At 41.6% G+C, this 24,762-nt stretch overlaps 1 protein-coding gene across 4 annotated transcripts in view; it reads left to right on the top strand.

The window, feature by feature from the left end:
* RAD18 (RAD18 E3 ubiquitin protein ligase) overlaps positions 1–24,762 on the top strand; it is a 742,369-nt gene that overhangs the window by 449,819 nt on the left and 267,788 nt on the right. For all 4 annotated transcript variants that reach the window (XM_078662418.1, XM_078662420.1, XM_078662419.1 and 1 more), the window contains one exon: positions 7,377–7,437. In XM_078662418.1, coding sequence (XP_078518544.1) covers positions 7,377–7,437 — 61 coding nt within the window. The remainder of the gene's footprint in view (positions 1–7,376; positions 7,438–24,762) is intronic.

Here is a 24,762-nt window from a genome sequence, read left to right as displayed (position 1 = left end):
TTAACTGATCCAACCCTAGGGCTGATCAAAACGAAAAAAACTGACAAAACTTTTCGTCGAGCATTCTCGATGAACAATGCACTGGTCAAAAGCAGCCCTCAAACAGCTCAAACTACCAATTGCTTTCATCTAGAAAGGGTTTTTTCAAATGCAGCTCCTGTAGGGCATGCCGTTTAGGGATCAATACTTTACAACACCACACGCCTTACAGGGCTGGACTAGTAAAGGTACAAGGCCTTTTCATTGTTTAAATCTTTTTATTAACATTTTTAGCATTTTGCACAATTTTAGGAAAAAATCCCGTGGCATGTGGCAGTGAGAGGCAATAGAACATGTACAAATACGCCATCAATCAATGTATGACTTTTGGGGTACGTGGTAGTCCATTGCGAGAGTCCAAGAACCCCGCCCCCGGATAGAACGGGGTATCTAGGCCCCAAGACTACACCTCTAGAGTATATAAACAGAGCTAGAACATGGTGCGTTATGCGTCAACTGTGGACATAGGGTACAACATACTGAGGGAAACATAAGATAACGAGGGGTGGGGAGAGTCGCCAGTGACCTGTTTCTGCGTCTGGTAGAACACGGGGTGGGGGGGTTGGGTTGGGTTGGGTTGGGAGAAGAGGACTAGAGTTTGCCAAATCCAGTGACCGGTTCAGGGTTGCAGACGTTTGGAAATCAGTGCTCTTCAGTCTATGCGGGGGCCAGAGATGAGCCTTGAGGGCCAGTCTCCATCAACTCGCACGAACCCCTTGTGCCAGTGACCATCTCCTGGAGTTTCAGTACAGGTACAAGGCCTTTTCATATGCAGAACTGATTTCATGTCTATGTTCTGGAATATACATGCAAGTTTTGGTATGTGGGAAGTACCAAGTTGTAAGTGCATGTTAGAATTTTACAACATTGAGGGCAATTGTCAACTCAGATCCCTCCTACCCAGTGGCGCGCCATTTCAAGCAATTCCATATTAATAATCTTAACTGTTTGAAGTACTTTGTTTTAGACTGGATTCCCGTTTTGAGGAGAGGTGGCAATCGTGAAAACCTGCTGCATCAACCACAGACCCGCTACATTTTAGAATTAGATTCCAATTTGCCCAATGGCCTACACGCTAGTGAAGATCTTCATAACTTTCTATAAATACTCAATATTTACATGAGGATGCCAACATATATATTTAGTATCAGACTACTGGATTTCCTAAGATAACCATACAGAAAAAATATTTAAAAGCACTTTATTTAGTTGCACCAGTGGTTCAAACATATGACCAACAGTATTGGGATTCCTCTGTGTAATTTACTATGTTTATTGTTATAACGGGGGAATACTTTTTGAAGGTGGGGGCAATATTTGTGGCAAAAACGCACTCCACAGTACTGTTGCATAGATTGATATTGTAATTGCATGTAACATATCACTTTTAGCTGAGTTTTTAATTAACACAGGATTGACCTAAGAATAAAAATTAAGCTCCCTATGGTCTCAATTCTGTTACTCCAATATATTAAGTGTGGATATATTTTTTGAGTGTATTTATACAGTCAATCCAATGGTATTTAAAGATATATCAATACAATTAACTGCCGTATCCCAACCTTTGAACACATACTTGGTTAATACTGAAGCTAACAACACCAATTTTTTCCATAACATGCACATAACATATTATTATTTACCAATATGGTTTTTAAATACTATATTTGTCTATCTAAATGCATAGTACAATATATTGAGATATTATTTAAATCAAGTGTACATTTAATTGTATATTTATTAACTGTGCACCCCTTAATATTCACTGATCAAATAGTTTTTACCTGCTTTCTTCTACAAGAAAAGAAGTGACTGAAGAAGCATTAGTCTGTTGTTAGTTACCATTGTCAACATGCCATAATCACGTGGTAAATATAAAAGAAACTGTTTGACTATGCATCGCGTATGTGAGCAAGGCCATTGTCTTTGGCCGAAACGCGTCACGGACATAAGTGAACAAATCAAATAAACTTTGCACTGAGGAGTATTGGAGTCTGTGCCCGGTTTTGACTTAGATATGAGATTTGCTAGTGCAGCAGTGGAAGGATATCCTATGTTTTGCTTATCAAAACACAGTGAGATAGGAATGATCTTCTGGGCGGCCCAAAGATGATAATTTAGAGGCAAGCCATCAAATTGGAACCTCATAGAGGCAAAAAAGCCATTGAATTATGAGCAAGGGACAGACCCAAATCGCATCATAACTGTATTGATTACAATAGGTCTTCCAACAGTCTGCTAAAGCTGTCAACCGTGAGACCTGATAAAAGCTATCCATCTTGCCCGCCCTTAACTGCCCTTGTTCTTTCAGCCACCTGCCCTCTTCAAGACCTTTTGAATGCTTGAGGTCCTTTGAAAGAGAAAAGAAGCATTTTAAGATGTGCAGAGATCAAGGTTGAACAGCCATATTTCAGATTGTGATAGGTGGACAGTTGTGTGTTATAGTGCTGTCTTGTGCCTGGTACCCCCACCAGGGCTGAGCACATTCAGTTACCTCAAATATGGTGAGAACAAGTTATGCTAGACCAGAATGCTTAATGCCCTCACACCCCTTGTTCCAACTTCTGCATGATCAGTTCACACTCCATTATCACTATTACCTCTTCATCTATAACAAGAGTGGCTCTTTGGATTAATTAATCTGTGAAGCGTGCAGCCTGCATGTCAAATCCAAAGTAAATAAAATGAGAGCAGTTAGTTTGGTTTTTGTGGTAACTCTTTTCCAGCACTGGACCCTTTATGGATTCTCCTTGTTGCTTGTAAGTCCCTGACATCAGATGGGTGAAATTTATTAAAGAGACAAATATTTTTGCGTAAGCCATACATCAAGGTCGTCTTTCCCGCTCAGTACAGATAGTTTCTACTCAGACTCCTGTTCTGAAAGCATTGCACTCAACACCTCTGATATGGATCACTCATGCCTGATGCCTGCTGTCCTTTCCAAATAACACATATTGCGAAGCAGACCACCATGGCCGTGAACCTCATAAGTCCTCATTGTCAGACTGATGTCTTATTAACTCAAACCATGAATGCCATCTGATGCCATTGAAATGCCGTGGTTCACTTCTGTCATGACATGGTTCATTTACATTATAAGTCACTGGAGTCTTGTTGACATCCTAGCTTATTGATATCGTGTTAAAGGTCTGGTACATCAACGATATGGCGGATTCACATCATGGGCCACTGATGTCCTGGGCCACCAATGCCATGTTGCTAATACAGTGTGCTGACATGATTCACTATTCATGATAGTGTAATGGGGTAATCAATAAAGTGTTGTGCTGGTTTATTGGTGTGACAACATCATAGGTCATCTCTATGAATTTGTAGATCATCAGCAGTCTTAAGAGAGATGATGCCCTGGTTTCTCCATATCACTGATCGCCAACATCAAAGTAGAGAACATGGAGCTAAAGGACCACTAACATCCAAGTCTGCTTTGTGATGCACAGGTGCCATGATTTATTGAAGCGATGTTCAATGTTATCATGGTTCACCAGTACAATGGTTGATTGAGTCCAAAGTGTATTGGAGTTCATCGTAATCCTTTATTGTCCCATTTTCTCTGTCACACTTTCTTGCTTCATATGTGCTCGTTGCTGAAGCTGTCCTCACATATACCAATGTCATGGTTACAGACCACCAACAATGAAGGAGTCTTCACAAAGGAAGATGCCAGAGGAAATTGATCAGTTTTGGATAAGTGCATCACTTCAAAGCAATATTCATAGTGAAAAAGGACATCAGGGCTCAGAACTGCCAAGAGAAAAGGGTCCTTGGAATTCAGTGACCGAAAAGAAGATTTTTTTGCAATGAATATTCACCCCTACAGATTCGATGTATGACACTGATTCCCAGGCACCAAACTGGGTCACAAAAACTTTTCAGCCGTGCATCTTCAGTGGGGCAAGGCACCTCCTAAGGATGTCAGTTGTGGAGTTGGAAAGACCCGAAATCAGTAGTCCTTTTTTTTCTTTTTCTATTTCAATAATGTTTTTATTGAAGTGAATAACATCCTTACATAATAAATGCTATGGAAAACCAATACTTACTAGTGCTGTGTATGCGCAGACACACCCACCCGTACTGTACTCAATCTAAACAAAAACAGTCATTTAAAAAACAATACTATCTCTAGTATATGGTAGATCCTGCATAAGATTCACAGCTGATGAATCTGCATAGTCAAGCATGTGCGTGCCTACAAGTGGCAAGCCTAACAAGCTAAGTTTAATAAACTAACCAGTCCCAAACTCTCTCCCAGAAGTTATGAGTCCTATATACATTGCCATTTCAAGATATGCCCAAAACTAGACTAAATATCATGTTAGTAGTAAGTCTCATTGACCATTTGGAAATGTTTATTTAAGCCACGCCCCTTACCCTCAGCACCACTCTGCATTGAGGATTTTGCCGTAAGCAGGAGTGCTGCTCTTGCATCCCAAATCCAGAGCAGTTTCAGTCTCATCTTGACCCTATTACCTCCTGAAAGAAAACTCTTGACTCTTTGAGAGAACAATGTGCCAATTGTATACTTGTGTGATTGTCTGTTGCAGAACCTGCTTGAGACTGGCCTATGTGATATATTTATTAATGCTTGTAGATTGGATGGTGATTGGAAGACTGCCTGCAAATTGGCTAGCCACTGGCAATTGCTTGTGGTAGCATTCCAACCCATCATTTTTTTTGCCCACCGTGCCATCTCAGATTAGACCCAGCCATTCGGATATCATTCTAGGCCCAGCTCCAAATTGCAAGCATTCCTCCCAGCGCCTTTTGTATGTTTGGGTTATTGATTAATGCCTGTACATGCCTGATGCAGAAGACCGCACGCGCCATTACATACCTAAGTTCAACTGCTTGATTGTTGCTAATAAGCAGCCCATATCCGCCTGCAATGGCATTGAGGGTATAACTAGAATGGAGACCTTTGCACATTTCATTGCTGCTGTAGGGTTCACTGTTGCATCCACAATCTGAGAGAGAAGACGACCTTCCAGAAACCAGGCCTGGCTGCTTGAGGCAGCTGTGCAACGAGTACCCCTGCAAAGCGACTCCTGACCATTATGAAGCTGGACTATTGCAATGCTCAGTGGTGCATCCTGCGTTGGTCATGTCCTACCTTCCCAGTGAATGGTGATGGCAGATCGTGGGCCTATCTGCTTTTCCATGTTGTGACCTGGTACCGCTCTAAGGCTGGCATCTGAATATTGTTCTTCACCGACAAGTGATCTTAGTTCCCTCCTTAAGTTCTCTAATTCCTATGCCTAATTACCAGTTTGATGCCCTGCTAGTTCATTGTGCCCTCCATCCTAAGTTTCCCTTATTTTCTTATATTACAGTTTAATCCTCACTATGTCTATGAAGCGATAGGAAAAGCAGGTAACTGGAATCTTGAGAAATCCAGGTACTTACTTCTACTGTCGGTTTTGTGTTGGTCCTCCAGCTGTCTTGCCCTGTGCCAGTGGTGTGCAGCGACCCTCATTTTAGAGATCAGGCCTTATTTTTTGTCATTTGACTCAGAGCAAGAAAGAATGGTGGAAAATGGCCAAGGAAGGAGAAGGAAGCTTTAGACAGAAGGCAGGGATGAAAAAGAACCTGCACAAGTTCAATTAAAATGCAGTACGTATAGAGTATTGTATTTTAATGCATTATAATTTCATTTATGTAGTGCTTACTTCCCATGACAAAGCATTAAAGCACTTTCACCAGGTTGTGTAACAAAGACGGATGAGTTGTAATGAAGAGTAGGCAGCCTTGGTATTCGGCAACCCGGGCATTTGGTAGAAGAACCTCTTGGGCCCTGCACTTATATTTTTACACATTAAGCACTATTAATGTTAACCTTGGGTGCTCTGCTACCGTGACGTCAAGGAGGTAACTCTGTGGAGCAAAATCAGTGATAATAATCTGCAAGTGTGCTTGCTGTTCCTAGCTAGCTCCTACAGAATAGCCTCAGTTTCAAGGGCTTCCTGCTGCTTGTCTCAGGCTGTAACATCTGGAGCGGGTTGGTGGCTAACATCAGCATAAGTTAGAATCTGCCAGAGTTCACCCCACCTTCGAACAGCTTGTTTCGTGCTTCTGGCGTGCTGTGTTAATGTATTGGTGGACAGGTATCGCATGCAGGGCTTCAACACTCCATCAGGGGTAGCAAGAGCTATATAAATGCAAACCTTTTCCCCTTTTCTATCCCTCCACTATCCTTCTCAATCCAAATAACTGACTAACATATCCACCACTCAATTTACTTTCATATTTCACTCTGCAAATTCACCACTAATCCTTTATGGGTTCTGGAGTAGCGTGCAGCAGAAAAAGTGCTTTGACACCTCGTCAGGGGTAATAAGCACTATATAAATGCATTAGAATATAATACATTATGTATTGTCAGAACTGTGCCTGTCTCATAGACTGAAGAGCAGGCCCACTTTCTGCCCTCCTGGCCCATAGTGCTGTTGAACTCTGAGAAAAAACACACTCGACCCCCCTCCCCCAAATAACCCAACACCACGGTGGCGACCCCTGGCTGCAGATGTTGACTTCTCCTCTGTGTGATGTCCTCCCATAGAATTGAGATAATGTCCCACTAAACCCTGACCATATGTAGAATTTTAGATGGCTAACCTTGAATTAAGGGGATATTTTTCACCAACAAGTTTTGAGTGGCATCAACCAAACAAGAGCAAAGCTGGAGATGTCTGTGATGTCACTCAGAGCCCGACGAAAAACATCTCCGTATTTCACTTTTTAACCATGTAGTATAATATTATGTTATATATGACCCCCCTAAATCATCTGTCCCTGAGTTCAACTGCTGTGCAGGGGCAGAGGAGAAAGGAGGCGCAACACATACCATGGCCTCTCCTCCTTGACACAAATGTGAAGAATAAAGACATTACCTGCCAACCTTAACCAGCCCCACCACCTTCGCTGCCTTCCTTCCCCCTCCTGCAGCCCTGCTTCCTGCTTTCAGTCAAAGCAGCCCTGCGCTTCCCTGGCAGTCTCAGAGAGCCCTGTCAGCCTGTCCTTCCTGGAAGGCTTTCAATAGTGGGTAACACGTTTTATGAACTGTTGCTATAACATAACAGTGAGTTATGAGATTCGGAAACTGATGCATAACAAAGTGCATTTATACTCTTGGCTCAGTTATTTCAGGGTTTATTGATCAGAATCCAGGACCTGTCCCCTTCTAGCCTTTCTGAAAAGGAATGCTCCCCAATGCTTTAACTCTGAGCTAAATGTATCCTGATTCATCTCTTTCTCATAATTTATGCATGGGAACAGAGTTTTGAAATTACTACATGTGACTTTACTTCCTTGTGTTTTTTCAGAGCATGACGTTCACCAAAGACCAGTCAGAGCAAGAGATTGAGGGAATTCACAGCGGTTACCGTAAGTGACGCCATCACTGGCGGGCTGCCTGGTTTTTTACTGCACGCCATTTGTTATTCTCGATAGTTATTAATGTATGTCTTCTGAATACCATGGCAGAACTCCATGTTTTCTGAGGCTGCTGCATTCTTTCTCTGTGTGTGATTAACTGACTCACATTAAGAACATCTTATAGAAAATCCACGTAGGAGCGCTGCGTCCCACAATACCTAATTAGTTTGAAGATTGTTTTGTATAATAATACATTGTTTTTCTATGTAGCACCTCATTCCTCACTACACGTGTTATCTTATTTATCCACCTTGCTGTGTTTGGTCCCCCTTAGTTTAAGCAAGGTATGGATGTTCCTCTAGGAGTTTGTAATTGTTTTTTTTTGGGGTGTGGGGGGAGTTTTTTGTGGCGCAAACTCGACCCGAAGGTATCAGAGCGCTTTACATGAGCACTAGTTGCATTACAGATGGACACATTCATTTTTGGGCATGGGAAGATTAAATGATTTGCCTAGAATCACAGGATAATGAGCGCCCTGGCCGAGACTCCAACCCAGTTCCCCAGCTTCGAGATCGACCGCTGTAGCCATTAGGCCACACCCTCAACTGATTGGCCATCTTGGATTCCATTAATTTTTTTAATCACGTTACTGTTAAATAAGGTGGAGATTGGGAGGGACAAGGGGATAGGGTAGGAAGGTGGGAAAGGAGTAGGACATCATTTAGTAAAATGTTTATATCATTAGTGGCTCCTTAGTTTTTAGGTGCTCCTTTTGAGCTTGTGTGACTTTCACCTTCTTTAGCCTTATTGGCAGTGCCTACTTACCCGCTACTGCAGTTACGAGCAGCAAGTCGGGGTCGGGTAATTTATAGCCCTTACTGTCCTGCAGGTAAGATAAATAAGGCTAGTAGTACCATGTCAGAAAAAACATTAACAAAGCGAAAAGGTCTTACCATTTTGACCTGTTGGATTTGCCAGTGCTTGTTGTGGGTGCCGAGGGTTTGTTGTGGGAAGGCACACGAGGGAGGGAGTGTTGCTGGGTTGGGGTTGTTTCTAGGAGGGGAGAAGCACACGAGGAAGAGAGTAACACAAAGCACGGGGTGGAGAGATTTGCAGGGGGGGAAGCACAAGAGGGAGAGAGCCACAGAGAGAGGGAGTTACAGGAGGGAAAGCACACAAGGGAGAGAGCAAATAAGAGTGCCAAGGGTTTGCTTGTGCGGAAAACACACGAGGGAGAGCAGCAAGCAGCAGGGAAAGCATACAAGTGAAGAGCAAGGTGGAACGCAGGGGTGGGGTGGTTTTCGGGTAAAGAAGCACACACAGTAGAGAGCAGCATGGAGTGGAGGCGTTTGCAGGGAGAGTACGACACAGAGGGCAGAGGCTTTCTGCGGAGGAGAAGCACACGAGAGGGAGGACAACACAGAGCATGGGCTTTACCACAAAGAGAAAAGGAGTTCCCTAAAGGTGAGCAGTGGAAGGATACAGGCCGGGCAAGCAAATGTATGGTAAGAGGCTATGCTCCAAGTGAGGGACAAATATAAGATGGGTAGGATGGGACAAGGAAAGCCATTGGATAAGAAGTGTGCAAATAAGAGTTACAGTAGGGCCAACCAATGGTAAGCAGTGGGCGGGCTGTAAGCCTACTTTAAGCGCTTGATAAGCCAGCAATAATTCTTTCGCAACCAGAGAGCTTGTGATCTCTGGTAAGCGAGACCTAAAAAAGGGAGAGCTTCTTGTGGAGAGTTGTCAAGCTGGAAGGAGGCCATTCCAACACATCGAGACACATGGAAGAATTCTCCTTTCTCCCACTGCACAGCTCCAGCTTCCTATTCCTATCTCTCTGGGTGTGCAGGTGATGGAAACTGCTCCACCTTTGTGTTAGATACACCCTCCCCCCTGCTATGCTGGGGGAGATGGGGTGTAGACCACATCAGCCACCGAAAATATAAACAAATACTCAAAATGTTATGCTTATGTTTTTTTCCTACTGCTCTGTGGCATTCTAGCTCGCTTCCCTTCTCGGTGAAGCACAGGGTGTAACCTGCACAATGGTAGAGAAAAATCTGTACCCTGCAACAGGAGTGAGGACAACTTTCCCGTGCATCTATGGGAGCTGATTTACCTGCTCCCTACATTGATGGGATCAAAGCAGGTTGAGTTGGACCCACCAAGATCTTTTTGTAGGAGTGTATCCCTTCCCTAAGCCTAGTGTTGTGAGGTGGGCAAAGGCGGAATATTTAATCTGAAAAATGATGAATTGCAATAGCGATGTGCCTGCATGAATCTACCAGAACCTTGTGTGCAGGACATTTGGAAAACAATGAAAATTAACAATACAATTAGTGTCTGAAGCCGTCAAGCATAAAACATCATATTAATGGAAAATTCATGTTATTTGGCTGGAAAGCCTGCCATACATCACAGCTGTCTGGTTGTGAAAGACTTGTTGTTGACCTGGAAGGCAACCCCGCCCACTGCTTTCCATTGGATTTTTGTTTTGTCACTTTTATTTTCTTGCTTTCTGGTTTTATTTCTTTTTGCCGTTCATCTCCTGTTTGCCCTTCCCGTAGAGCTTAGAGTGTTTACCACGACTCTGACTGGCTCCTATTATCCTCCCACAATTGTTTGTTTATTGGGAACTTTTTTTTTTCTAAAAGCACTCCATGCATTTCCCTCGTCGCCCTTGTTTTCTTCTCTATGTCCCACCCTGCCTCTCTGTTTTTCTTTTACACTTTGAAGCCTCACAATCTTCCTTCATGTGAACCTTTAGCCACTACCGTGTGTAATAACATATTATCAGTAGCTACATACGTCTTAAGCTTCTGAACTTTACTTCCCCATTTGTTAAATTATTTTCTTTGACTCCTTCCTTCATGCCGTTCCAGTCCCTTCTAAAATGGAAACTAAGCTCTTTTACCTATCGTATAATTTATTTTAAAAACAGCTCGCCGCATGTATGATGCCCTCACCTCCATCTGCACATGCCTTTCCCCTGCCTAGTCTAACCAACTACACTTAGTTAGACGACCTTCGTAATGCGCAGCAGACGCACCATGAACCAAACTCCATTCAACCCAGATGACCGCTTTATTTCACAATTCAAGCAGTAGCCCTTTCTTTATATTCACCACCTGACACACAGCCCACTCTACACTTTTTACAATAGTTTGTGCTTACTTGCATTGTGACCTACAAACTACACATAGCTGTCCTTCCCTAACAACAACTACCCCCACTTATCACTGCTTTTTATAAACTCCCCCCCACCTCCTTTTGCTGACGCTGCATCTAGTGATTTATTTTACTTCAATATTCGCGTGCTGCCTGCGTCCCTGGAGTTTACTTTCTCCATTTGTTGAATTATGCACAATGCCAAGTGCATTCTGTCCTTCATTCCCTTCCAGCCACTTCTATTACTTTTATCAAACCCACCTAATAAGGGAGTGTTTTATTCTGCCCCACCTCCCCTTCCCATGTGTCTGTTTTCCTATCCCCTCCCTACCTATACAACTACGCTTCCTGGGCCGTAACTTAAGTGCAGCAGGTGCAGTACCACCTTACTCCTAAAGTACAGTCATCACATATTGCTGCCTTATTTCACAATTCTAGCAGGAGCACAGCTGCCTGTAGTAATCAGGAAGAGACTTCTTGATGGTTAGATCCAGTTTATTCTTAGGAGACAGCTTACACAACCACCACGAATAGATGCACAGCTGTAACTGTTACTAGTAGAACATTACACTCTCAAGGATCCCTAAGAATCCCCAGGCAGAAAGAACCAAAACAATTCTGAATAGAACATGGGAAGGGAAGTACAGGAATAAGTGGAGAGTAAAGTACGGAATGGAATACTACACACCTTCCCCCCCTGAAAAAAACAAAAAAAACAAGAAAAAAAAAACTTAAAGGTAGTAATCATGCAACTTTACAGGAGTATGTTTCACACGAATGCTTTTCCTAAGAGAAGAATCATCATTAGGAATTACAGGACAAGATATGGGAACATTTTCACTAACAGGATCATCGACATGGCCAGGAGGTGGTTCAGTGATCTGGTTGCTATTGTCAGACATGGACGGACTGCAATTACCAGGTACAGGAACAACACGATCAACACTCTGGTTCTCACAGTCAAAAGAGTTAAACAAAGGAGAAAAAGATGCATCATTTTGATCACACAAAGGCTTAGCAGTGGTAAGATTATTAGAAGAGGATGGTGCAGAACAGGGTTCAGTATTAGAAGAATTTAAACTTTTACATAGTGAAATCCTTCTAAAATTCCATATTTTTCCATCCTCAACTCTCACAGCCTTAGAAAATACTTCAATAACCTTGCTAGGGTCTGACCACTTATTCCACTTATTGTCAAAAGCTCTGCCTAATTTCACGCGGACAAAATCACCCACCCTGACCTTCTGACCAGAGCTTTTAGTGGACAAAAAATTGGTTTTCATTCTTTCCTGATATCTCAAAACTCTGTCCTTTACACAAGCAGGATCTATAGAAGTATCAGCAGGTATCTTAACTTTCATCCACCAGGGCAGGAGTTTGGAACCAGGCTTTCTGCCTCTAAGCAATTCAAAGGGTGAAAACCCTGTGACAGAGTTTGGTGAAGTGCGATAAGACAGTAAGGTGGAACGCAGGGTTTTTTTCCAGTCTAGATTGCTTTTAACGGCCAGCTGAATAGACTCTTTGATGACGCGGTTAAAGCGTTCCGTCTGACCATTGGCTTGCGGATTATAATTCGACACCCTTTTGTGCACGATGCCGCACCTCTGGATGAATGACAAAAATTCATTGCTTATAAATTGCGGACCATTATCCGACACAATCTCCGCGGGAATCCCTTCTCTACAAAAAACCTCATCAAGAAATTGAATAATTTGAGTGGAGCCAACTTTGTCGACAATTTTTAGCTCTGGCCACTTGGAAAAATAATCGATAAGGACCAGGCCAAACACATTTTGGTGGGAAAACAAGTTAAGAGGTCCAATTATGTCAATGCCCAATTTCTTCCAGGGGCAAGAGACAAATTCAATGGGAGAAGTAGCAACAGACAAGGGTTTAACAGTCTTGTCACTTTTATCACAAGGGGAACATGAACGAACCCATTTGTCGACCATTCTGTCTACACCAGGCCACCAGTAGAACTCGCGGATGCGTCTTTTGGTGCTAGACATGCCCATATGGCCTTCATGGGCCATGGAAATAATTCTTTCTCTCAAGGAAATGGGAGGAATGATTTTATCGCCACGAAAAACAAAACCTTGGTCAAACATAAGTTCATCGTTTACCTTGAAAAAAGAAAGGATGTCCCCAGATAAGTATCGCTCTTGAGGCCAACCATATTGTAAATGTCTAGTTAAAGAAGCAAGGTTAGAATCATTCGTCATAGCTTCCCTCCACTCAATTTCAGAAATACTAGAAGAAACACCAGCTGGACTACAATCGTTGACATCATCGATATTAAAGACAACATCTGATTCGTTGTTCCAATTATTAGAAAAAATAGAATTGATTAAAGGTAGCCTGGACATGCAGTCGGCGTGTACGTTTAACCGCCCTGGAACATATTCAACAGTACATTGAAATTCTTGCAATTTGGCTGCAAGACGTGCTAGTCGCACTGTTAAGGTCCTGCCACCACCAGCTGCCAGCATATTAATTAGAGGTTTATGGTCGGTTCTTAAACGGAACCTGGTTCCCCAAAGAAATTGCCTAAAATGTTCAGAGGCCCAGGTACAAGCTAGTAACTCTTTTTCAATTGTGGAGTAATTGAACTCAGCGCCCCGCAAGGTTCTTGAAGCATATGACACAACGTACTCTTCACCTCTGTCTTTTTGCATTAAAACTGAGCCTAAGCCAACATTGCTTGCATCAACACACACTATACATTCTTTGTCTAAATCAAAAGGTCTTAGAAAAGGAGCATTAATAATTTCTTGTTTCAGTAATTCAAAAGCATGTTGCTGATCGCTATTCCACACAAACTTTGCATCCTTCTTCAATAACACCCTGAGAGGATGAACTTTGGAAGCATAATCTTGGACGAATTTGCTATAAAATTCTGTAAGACCAAGAAAGGAAACAAGTTGATCTTTGTTCAAGGGAGCAGGGGCTTTGGATATACTCTTGATATGGTTGAGTTTAGGTTTGATCCCCAGGGCTGAAATCTCATGGCCGAGGTATTCGACTTGACTTTGTCTGAATTTACATTTGGATAATTTAAGTGTCAGCCCATATTCTTGCACACTTTTCAAAACTTTTACCAAATTTTTATCGTGCTCCTCAAAATTTTTCCCGTGTATTAGGATGTCGTCCTGAAAGGCGATAGCACCCTCACATCCTTCTAGTACTGTCTTCATGAGGCGTTGGAAGACGGACGCTGCACTAGCTAGGCCGAATGGCATACGACAATACTGAAATAAACCTTCAGGTGTAATAAAAGTGGTTAAGAATTTAGAGTCTTCGTGTAAAATTACCTGATGGTAAGCGCTGGTTAGATCTAGCGTGGAAAAAACACAAGCGCCAGAAAGAGTGGAAATGAGCTCGTGTATGTGGGGTAAGGGATGTCTGTCAATCCAGATCTCCTTGTTTAGGCTGCGGAGATCTACACACAGACGAAGCTCGCCGTTGCTCTTGAGGGATAAAACAACGGGCGAAACCCATGGGGATGACTCAACTGGTTCGATGATCTTTTTGGAAACTAGATCTGATAAAATTAACTTTAATTTATCATGGTAGGCCAAGGGTACATTTCTGACCCTATGCCGGACAGGAACAGCTGATTCCTTAAGTATAATGCGGTGTTTGAAATTAGCGAAAACCCCCAAATTATCATTGAAAATACAAGGGAAATCTTTTGTTAATTGGGAAATAAAGTCATTTTCTGGAGGAACGACATAGACAGGGGGAGAGGCATTGGGATCAAATTTGATTCCTAAATCAAACTGATGGGGCCAGCATAAGATGGATGCCCCTTTCGAGGAGACGTAAACTTTCCCCTTAGTAGTTCTATCTTTAAACCTGATCTCCGCCCACATATAACCTTCAAGGTCTATCTTCTTCCCTGTGTACCCTCCAGGATGTATATCAGGTGGTAAAAGTTCCTTTGAGGACCAAAACTTGTTAAAGATATTCTTGCCAATTATGGTGTACCAGGCACATGAGTCGATAAGCATGGAGATTTCTACACCATTAATAAGAATAATGTCACTGGGAAAACCTTTGCACTCAGTATCACCAACACACAACATCGTATTAATTTCTGACGGTTGTTCACAGTCATCATACTCCTCATGTGATAAGAAATTAACTTTCTGCGAGGACTTACACATTTTGGTGAAATGACCTGACTTTTTGCATTTGACGCAAATTTTGTTCCAAGCAGGACACCCTTTATAATTTCCCACGTGATCATTAGCGCCACATCTATAGCAAATTATAGGAGACCTTCTTTGGAAGGGTCTATTATCTCTGCTGAAATTGTCTCTTTTAGTAGAATTGAAGGTAGGTTTCCTGTAATTTGGAGGATTCCTGACTAAGGAAACTTCCGGAATAGTTACTTTAGTTTTGGTTTCATGGCCTCTTATTTCGTTAACAAACAATTCCGATTGCTCAATACCTTTGGCAATGTTTAGAACAGCGTTAAGAGAGGACTCAGTGCCCATCCATAAACGTTCCTGTATCTTTTTACTCTTAGTACGCATCATGATTTGATCCCTTAAGACTTGGTCAAAATCAATAGTTTCAAAGGAACAAGTACTAGCTAGAGTGCGTAGAGCAGCTACATAGGTTTCTATGGATTCATCTTCTTTTTGAATTCTAGAATAAAATTTAAAACGTTCCATCACTGTATTAATTTTCTTTCCAAATCTGGTGCTTAATTGCTTAACAACCACTTCAAAAACATTTACATCACCTGTACTAGTATTATCAATAGGTGGTAGACTTTGCAATTCTTTGAGACCGGCACCACCTAGACAATTTTTTAATAAAGCGAGTTTCCTTTTGGGGGAACAGCCATCTTCTTCTACCACATCTACATAGGCTAAAAAGGTTGGATACCAAAGGTCCCATTCTATTTTGGGATCACCAGCCGAAGGTAAGAAATGTGCAGGTGAAGTTATGTTATTCGACATTTTTTTTTTTTATTTTTTTTTTTTTATATAATATTAAAAATACCAAAATAAAGAAAAATAAAAATAAAGGTCACAGTTATTTGGTTGAATAAGTTGTCAGAACATAGTTGTACAATAATAGCATTGAAGATAGCCTGGAAAAGGGGAATACCTTCTCTGTGAATAAAGATGTTCAATACAGTTCCCTTGTAAACAAAACTGTAACCAGGATGTAAATTATGGAACAGAATAAGCCAAGGTACATATATAACTGTGGTAATAATCGATACGAATGGGTTGGATTACATAAATAACTGTGGCGTTAAAAAGCATTAAAAAAAAACGGGACTCGGATCGGAGACTGTTGTCATGGTGATCTAAGATGGTTGCTGGAACGCAGCGCTGTGCGTAGAACGACGTTGTCCAATGACGTGTTACACGCAGAGGCGGAGAGTGCGGATGACGCGTCTGATCCAGGAGCGTGGTGAAGGGCTTCCGGCAGCGAGTGGAGCGCACGCGAAGATAAAGGTGAGTCTCGTGTGCTTTTTGAAAGATGCGCTTCCACAATAAAGTTGTAGGGAAAGCCAAAAATGTCACAAAAACACCAGCAGAACGGGGATTTCACGCGGAGGGAAAACAGAGTAGATATGAGATGAAATCCAATAGGTTGTGAGCGAGTGACTGCTCGAATTCCCAAATATGAGGGAAAATGCGCAAAATACAATGAAACGGCCGCAGGTGCAATCAAAGCACGTCGAGTAAGAAATACTGCCGCTGGTGTTATAGTTTAACACATAAAGAATTTTAAAAGTACCTTAAATGAGTCCACACTGCAAACGGTGAACGCTGTCTCCAAACTGGATTTTCCTTTTTAAAAATTGAGGAAAATATACGGGTCCTGTTAAGCTTCAGGCTTGATATCCCGATCGTCGCCAGAATATGTAGTAATCAGGAAGAGACTTCTTGATGGTTAGATCCAGTTTATTCTTAGGAGACAGCTTACACAACCACCACGAATAGATGCACAGCTGTAACTGTTACTAGTAGAACATTACACTCTCAAGGATCCCTAAGAATCCCCAGGCAGAAAGAACCAAAACAATTCTGAATAGAACATGGAAAGGGAAGTACAGGAATAAGTGGAGAGTAAAGTACGGAATGGAATACTACACTGCCCATTTCCCTTCATGCACCACAGCCAATCACACACTGGCTGCGTCACTGCACACCTTTTTAATTAACTACTTTGTTTCTGCTTGAGTACTCACCTGAAAACTATGCGGGCCTCTCCTTCTAAAGTAACAATTAACCCCATAAATGCTCTTCTGTGGCGCCTGCCCCTTTCCCTCCCTACTATTTCCACCTGCACCTACATGGGAGTAGTTTCCATTCATGCAACAGGTGCACTGGCACCAGGACACATATACTTCAGGGACCGATTGCCTATAAATCAAATTAATGCTTCATTTTTTTGGGTTAGCAGCCCCATGCAGGTTATTTTCATCCTTGCTCTAGGGACCATCACACACTGCCTACCCTACTGCACACTACCACACATTTGTACTTGGCTCCATTGTCAACTACACAAAGTATCCTCTTTCGTGCCAGTGCGATTAGATCACCAACAGCACATATCACTATTTTTCGATGCACCCTTGCCCCAAAAATCCCTCTGTCTTCCTCTCCTGTAGCTTACGCAACTTATGTGCCGCACACACTAACCTACTAACCCCACACTACTTCTTCATCTCACCATCTACTTATCACTCCCATTCCATGAGTCTGCCTCCACATTTCCAAGGGCATAGTTTCCTCTGGTGCAGCAGGTGCAGTTGTGCTGCAACACTTCACCTCACTTATGCTTTTTATCTCCAACGCATGATGTGCTTTTTTGCACACGTGTTATTTGAAGCAACAACAAACCACGATCATTGTGCAGCTGTAAGCCCCCACCCCACCTCTCTGTCTCCCTTTTCCAATTCAAACTTTCACAAACTGTCTTCATGTATCCTTTTCCTCTTGCCCATTAGCTGCCACCACGTTCAATTACATTTTAACAATATTCACTTGCTGCTTATGCGCCTGGATTTTACTTTCAATATTTGTTGAAATATGTGCTACACTATTTACACTCAACCTTTTCACGCATCATGTCCTTTTCATACAAAACCAGCTACCAAGATATGTTGTTCTTGGTTTTCACCCCTTCCCTCTCAAACATGCCTCTCCGTCTTCCTTTCCAGATTCTACCCCGGCCCGCACAACCACTCGCAACTGGGACAACACGTCTTTATGTGCTGTCGGTGCAGTACTACTGTAACCCAAAAATGAAATATTTTATAAACAATCATTAGCAAAACCAACAGCTCAGTGCTCACGTTATAGGGGCTAGAACTGTTGGCTTACCCAATGCTTGTTTGTATTGCTTCCATGTTGTACTCTCCCTGCCAGAATATCTGTCTATGTTAAAATAAGTTTAGATAAACATAAAAAATTGTATTTTTATAAAGTTTTTTTGGAAAGCTCAGCATGATCTATTTTATGTGTATGCAACTACTATGCTCAAAGAAGCCCCTTAGCATGTGTCTATTATACTTGACATGTTGGCTCATAAGATTTGAATGTCTCTTCTTCAGGAGAACTTGCAACTGCACCCAGGGGAGTTTTATTAATGCTCTTGAGTGATTACTTCCAAATATTTGCAGGAGATCCATTTCATTTATATTCTTGTCTTGAGATGACCTTCCTGTGTGGAGGTGGACAAATCCCAAAAGTATGGTTCTCGGTCTGATGTACATTACGTAAACTTCTGATGTGGATCTAGAGAATTGATCCATGTGGTAAAGTCACTGGTCATAGCCTTTTCCCCTTTCCAGATTCAGTTGTTTTCTTCCCTCCATATATTTTGGAGAAAATAGGGTAGATCAACTGCAAACCCCAATGCCAAATTAAAATAGATCTCTGGCAAAGAGCCCCCTCAGGGTGTCCGTTGGGCATTGCAGTACCTCCCAACGAGGAGCACAGCCTGATGATGAGGCAGGACACCTTTCGGTGGATGAGAGCTTCTTCTGGACAGGTAGGGGCTGGATACCGAATACAGTAACCTAGATCTCCTTCTCATAACAGCACACTTTTGTGCTTAATTATAAGTAAGGCTCCCTGTTTTCCGTTTTTACGGACTTTTACAGATAAATTGAGACAGAAAACAATGTGATTTCTGTCTGCATTTATTTTTAAAAGTGGATAAAAACAGAAAATGTGATTCTTTTAAGTGACACTTCGTGCTGTCTTTCGTGAATTATAGCCCAACAGCTGAGCAGATGGACAGCATGGGAAATTAAAACACAGGATGACATTTCTTTAAATAACTGCATGTATCAACATACATTTGTGGTATAATGCTAATATTAGCCAGTAGATATACTGCTATGTAATATTTGGCAACTTAAATAGCTAAAATACGGCAGAAATCAAAGTATGAGTGCTTGTCTATCATTTAAATAAATATGGAAATGTACAGTTTTACCACTATATTTATATGCAAAACATAAAATAAATATGGATAAATACCAATTAAAATGCCCAAAAAATAAATATGGATAAATAGACGGAAAAGTTAAAAAAAAATACCATAAAACCGGAAGCCCTGATTATAAGGTTTGTGCGAGTGTATATTGGACCAGAAACTCAGTCAGTCCTTTCGGGTTTGGATGTTGAATTGTTCACTACTTATGATACAGCAGTGGAAAACATTCATTGGTGAAAACACTTCCTTCCCCTGTCTCCCCCTGCCTCAACTGGATCCCCGGACACACGGGCGAAGCACTTGCTTAATGCCACAGCACTTGGGTCTCATTTTTTGAGAAAGTCAGAAGAATGAGAGAATGGCGCTCTTGTGCTGCTTGGTTTGCACAGACCTTTGGCTGACAGGTGACTTATTTCTGAGCCAACAGGACTTATTGAGAGCCTCTGTCAAGACACTGCTGCTGTTTGCAGGGTCTCCACATAAGGAGACGGAAAAAAGGGCTCAAAGGATGGTAGGATGAAAGGCATGGCCTTTCTGTCTAAAAAACATTTGGACAAGGTGGCTTAGATGCTTTCAAAGGATGGAGGGGAAAGTTGGCATGATGCCAGATATAGCATAGTTTTAAAATGTGGGGGAGAAATTGCTGTGGTTGCAGGAGAGACAGCCCAAGAGAGATGGGAGTCCCATGTACGGTTCCCCAATGATGATTCCTTCGGCACAGCTGCGCCATAGTGTCAGCTCTCAGGGGTTCGCATATGGTACCAGACACAACAGAAAATTGTGGCTTGTGCGGCAGGGCCTTCTCGGTAGTGGCGGTGAAGCTATGGAATAGTGTTTTACTTGAACTAAGGACAGAACCAGTGTTCAAGATCAGGAAGAATCTAAAAACGTAGCTATTTCCAGCATACTAGGTATACTAGGCTATCCCGTATCTGTGAATGTCTTGCATTTTTGCAAAGAGATTAGCTTAGATGTACTTAGTGTCAAGGTACCTGTTAGATGAGCTTAATAATAAGTACATAAATAAATTATCAAAAAACTAGAAGTTTTAAACTTTGGGGTTCCAAGTGACCGCATGGATAACCTAAGCTTTGCTCTCACTGTCTGTTTGATATAACATGCAAGTTCTCAGTGATAAACCATCCCATATTGATAGTTACACATCTGTGATTCCACGTACCACACCCCGGCCTGTGATTCCACGAACCACACCTTGGCTTGTGGTTCCACGTACCACACCTCGACCTGTGATTCCACGTACCACACCTCGACCTGTGATTCCACGTACCACACCTCAGCTTGTGATTCCACGTAGCACACCCCAGGCCTGTGATCCACATACCACACCTTGCCCTGTGATTCCTCGTACCACACCTCACCCTGTGATTCCTTGTACCACACCTCGGCCTAAAGATTATTGAGCTACTGTGTCTTCAGAAAGTAGAAAGCTGTGAGTCGCCAATGCTAGGATTAATGGGTTCCATCTCTGGATTGATGTCACTGGCCTGTGCCTGGAGCAGCAGAGCTATATCCTGCCTATGTGGAATAATAATGAGGTTGGCATCTCTACAAACATTTAAAAGGTTGTTGGCATGCACGCATTCTGTTAACTCTCCTTGTAAAGCTCTCTATTACCGGACTTTGTCCTCGTAATGTTCTAATGGATAGCTTCTGCAGTGGTTCAAAGAGGATTGCAGGGTCAGAAGTCTCATTCTTGCTGTTGACTTTAAATTTTGAAGCTCAGTGATTTACTAATGAAATTTCCATTTCTTTTTCCAATACCAATAGCTGTTTTGTTAAATAATTTGCTCACCTTTGTGAAATGCCAAAAGAGTTTGCTCCTCAGCGGACTGCAGACGTAAGCGAATATTGGATCTTATATGACTAGTGTCTCATTTTGAAGAGTAGTTGAGGATGTACACTTTGCATGCCGCATGTTTGGCATCTGCAGTCTTCCAAGGAAAAGGTCTTGGTCCTTTAAAAATCAGTAACCAAGTGGGCTTCTCCTAGGGCTAAAACACGGATGGTATATGGCTGCACTTCAGAGGAGGGGGAAATTAGGTGAACAATGTTTTGGGAAAAATACTTTAGAATGCACAGGAAAAACAGGGACACTTTATAGAACAAGATTCTTTAAAAAATGAGGTGATGTTCTGAAGACGTTTCTGGTGACAAGGGACAGAAGAGGGAAGAGAAATCCTGAGAAACGTACTGCCCTACTTGGCGAAGTTAATCAGGACATCTTTTGGATAATGAATGGACTAGTGTATCATAAAAGTCTGGCTGCATTGCATTGGTAAACTCGTGCAATCCCAAAATAATCATGCTTAGAAATATATAAATATATAGGGGGCTCCGTGTCGACCCTCTTCATGTATTGGCCTGTTAAGTTGACATTCTAATTCGGCATGTCTCCACCGCAGCATATGGAACAGGCAATGGGTCAGCCCCCTTCTAACATTTGCTTGTTTGCCCTGTGAGTGATGGCAGTTTTGCTGATCACTTGTGCACAGCCATCTAAAAAGTAGTACACGCTAGGGCAGGTTGGCCAATTATTTTGCCACGTTTATATTTTTAGTAATATGTGTGTGTTTAAAAGATGTCTTCAGGTTACAGTAATTCTAAGCCAATACTAACTTTTCTTTGCACTAGTAATAATAATTTTTCTTTTTTTGTACAATAAATCTGAAATAGGGGTTATGTACCTGGTCTACCTACATCTTTCTACTGGGAAACATTATGCTATACTATCAAAATTAGATGTGATTTATTAGTAATTTAAGACTTTATTGCAAGCACATTACCCTCAAGTTTAGGTGGTTGTTTACTTTCTGGTTTTCTTTTCATTTTTGTATCATATACATAAAATAAATAACATTGAAACAATTGAACTAAAGTACCATCTTGAAAAGAACAAACATGTTAGCTTGGCCATTGCTAACTGTGACATAGAAGGATTTAGAAAATAACTAATGTTTTTTCCAGACTGTTTGGCAATCCTGGAAGAGGCTAGCTCTTAAAAAAATATGTTGTGAATTTAAGATTTTAATTAGACAAACGTGTACTTTAGGAACTGTGGCTGAGTTGGTGACAGGGTATATATGATTGCCATGCTTCAGGATAGTGGAACTTTAGAAGGCTACTAAAAGAGAGTGACGAGTAAGCTGCCCATGAATCTAAATGTCGTCATTCGGTGCAGTATATATGAGCATGATCTATTTATTATGAGGTCAAATATCGGCAGGCTTGTGAAAGGAAAAAAAGAAAAGTATCTAAAGAAATAGCAAAAGAAAAAAATAGCAAAAATAAATAGGGAAAGAAAGTATACCATGCTAATCTTTGTTGGCAGAAAATCTTTAGTTTGTAGTGGGAAAATGTCTGCAACCATTTCTGGCATCAACAAGTACATTAGAATATGGAGGCATTTTGTAAATTATCTATCTACAAAAGGTTACTCCACATTTTTCAGAACACCATTTCTCAAGCATTGAGCATTTTCTTAATAATAGTGATATTGTGGATCAGAGACCTATGAGCAGCTTAGGACTAGTTTGGAGATGGGGTCCCTGGCTCCTGATGGGCCTACAATGGGTGGCTGCTCCCCTGGCTCCTGTACCGTCTACTGTCATAATGGGCTGCAATTATTATATTTCAATCACATTCAGTTCGTTGTGGGATGTGATTCTGTTGTGCTTAACATTAATAAAGCCCTCGTACTGTCAAATTAGAAAAAATATTTAATTTTCAGTCTTCATTATATGTAGCAAGGATTTGTTTGAGAAGGATCACACCAGGAACAGTTACTCTACTGTGTGATCAACTACAACTACCAGGTTTAAACCCCAAATTCACATTCTAGATGTCACCGTATTGCACACTATCACCCTTAAGCTTTTATTCATTCACCCCAAAAATGATATTTTTAGTAAGATGAGTTCCTTCGTCCCTATCTGTTTTAAAATGTTTATCTGAGGCACTCATCCCTCTGCATTCAGCTTTGTACTTTTTATACTTAACCTGGGTTTCACGCAGTGCATCCATTCACCTGAAAGGTTTTTACTGCCTTACTATAGATTCTGGGTCTCTTGCCTTTGAAATCCCAATTCAATTATTTTTCGACTTCTGATGTAATTCTGATGTTTCTTGGGAATCACCTTACATGGACCACATTTATTTTCATTGGTGGAGGTGTATAAGTGGAACTGGGTGCAAGGCGCATTATGACAGTTGGCAAAGGTTTTTGGTACCTCTGTAAATGTATTTTCCAGTTTTCTGGTATCTTCGCTTGTCAATATTTCTTAATATTGAGCCATCCATGACAAGGTTCTTCTGGAACTGAAAAGAATGTTATGCCAAAAATTCTCTCTTTCTGCATTCAACTGAATCCAGCAGATTTCCACATCAGGCTTGACCTTGGTTCGAGTCGATCTCTGTTCCTGATGTGTATCATTTAATCAAGCATTGATAGTCCATGGGATTCACTTTCCCTTAGGATCCTTCTAGCTCATTCGATGCAAGAGTGAACGGAGATAACGCTTGAAATAAATACCCAGCACCATCAATTCTTCCTTTGCCTTCTCACACTTATCCTAAACAAATACAAGATCCAGAGATCAGAGAAAGTGACAAATGAGCACCTGGTTGGCTATTTCTGCCTTAAGTAATTCATTGTTCCCAAGACAGCTCTAGAGGAAAAGTTATACAGATTCAGGGATCTAGTTCATACAGTAGTGAACCCATCTGAATCATGTGCACTCGTGGTGTAATCTCATCAATGAGAATTCTCGCCGCGTAGACTTCCCCACGTGTGCGGAGACCCTTTCAGGCCCTTAGAGAGAAATTTGCACTTGATTGGATTCTGTTGATATTAACAGTTTGGGTTCTGGAGAAAGAGTTGCACTTATTTACTTCAACCTACTACTGCAGTAAGTCCCCTTTCTAAGGTGGTAATGGAAACGTATTGCTCCAAAATTTAGTTTAGGGATAGGCAAAGGGGTTTCTCCACTGGAAAAAAAGATTTTCTCTACGGGAAAAAAAATCTGAATTTATACGGGGCAATCCATCCCCCCCATAACCAGCTCTCTACCAGGGAGGGAATGGATTCGGAAAAAAAATACACGTGATTTACAAAGGAATCAGTCTGGAAACCTGCAGCAGGCGCAGCTTTCCATGTAGAGATTCCTATAAGAGTTTATTTATTCCAAAAGAAAGGCAATCTACCCTCGGACGTAAATGTAAACATCCTAGTGTAGATTTCCTACTTTTATTTGTAAATGTGCTCCTGTGCCCTTTGCAGTCGGATTACATTTCACTGGATTGCTTGTTGTCTGATTTTTAAATTAAATGTGTATGTCTCCAACTGAGCTGAATATTCTTGTTAATATTCGCTTGTCTGTGCATGATTTCATTTTCTAAATAATTTCGTCTCCCTGGCACGCCGTCTGGGTGCATTGCTGGCTCTTTTAATATCTAAAGGGGACAGTCGTGGAGTTTATTAACACAGCACCATTTGCATCTCTTCCCCATTCTCCAAGGCATCATGTATTCATGAAATTTGGCTTTTAGCGACATCTCACTTAATAATCCTCATGACGTGTCTGGCCTCGGCCCAAAATCTGACAATGAAGAGCGTGCATTCCTTCCTCTTCCGTCAGAACTGCCTAGTTCTCTGGTGAAAATTGCTTTTTC

Source organism: Lissotriton helveticus, chromosome 9, assembly GCF_964261635.1.
Source record: "Lissotriton helveticus chromosome 9, aLisHel1.1, whole genome shotgun sequence".
In the NCBI taxonomy this organism is placed as follows: Eukaryota; Metazoa; Chordata; class Amphibia; order Caudata; family Salamandridae; genus Lissotriton; species Lissotriton helveticus.
The sequence above is the reverse complement of the archived record's forward strand: the minus strand, read 5'-3'. Positions and strand labels throughout refer to the sequence as shown.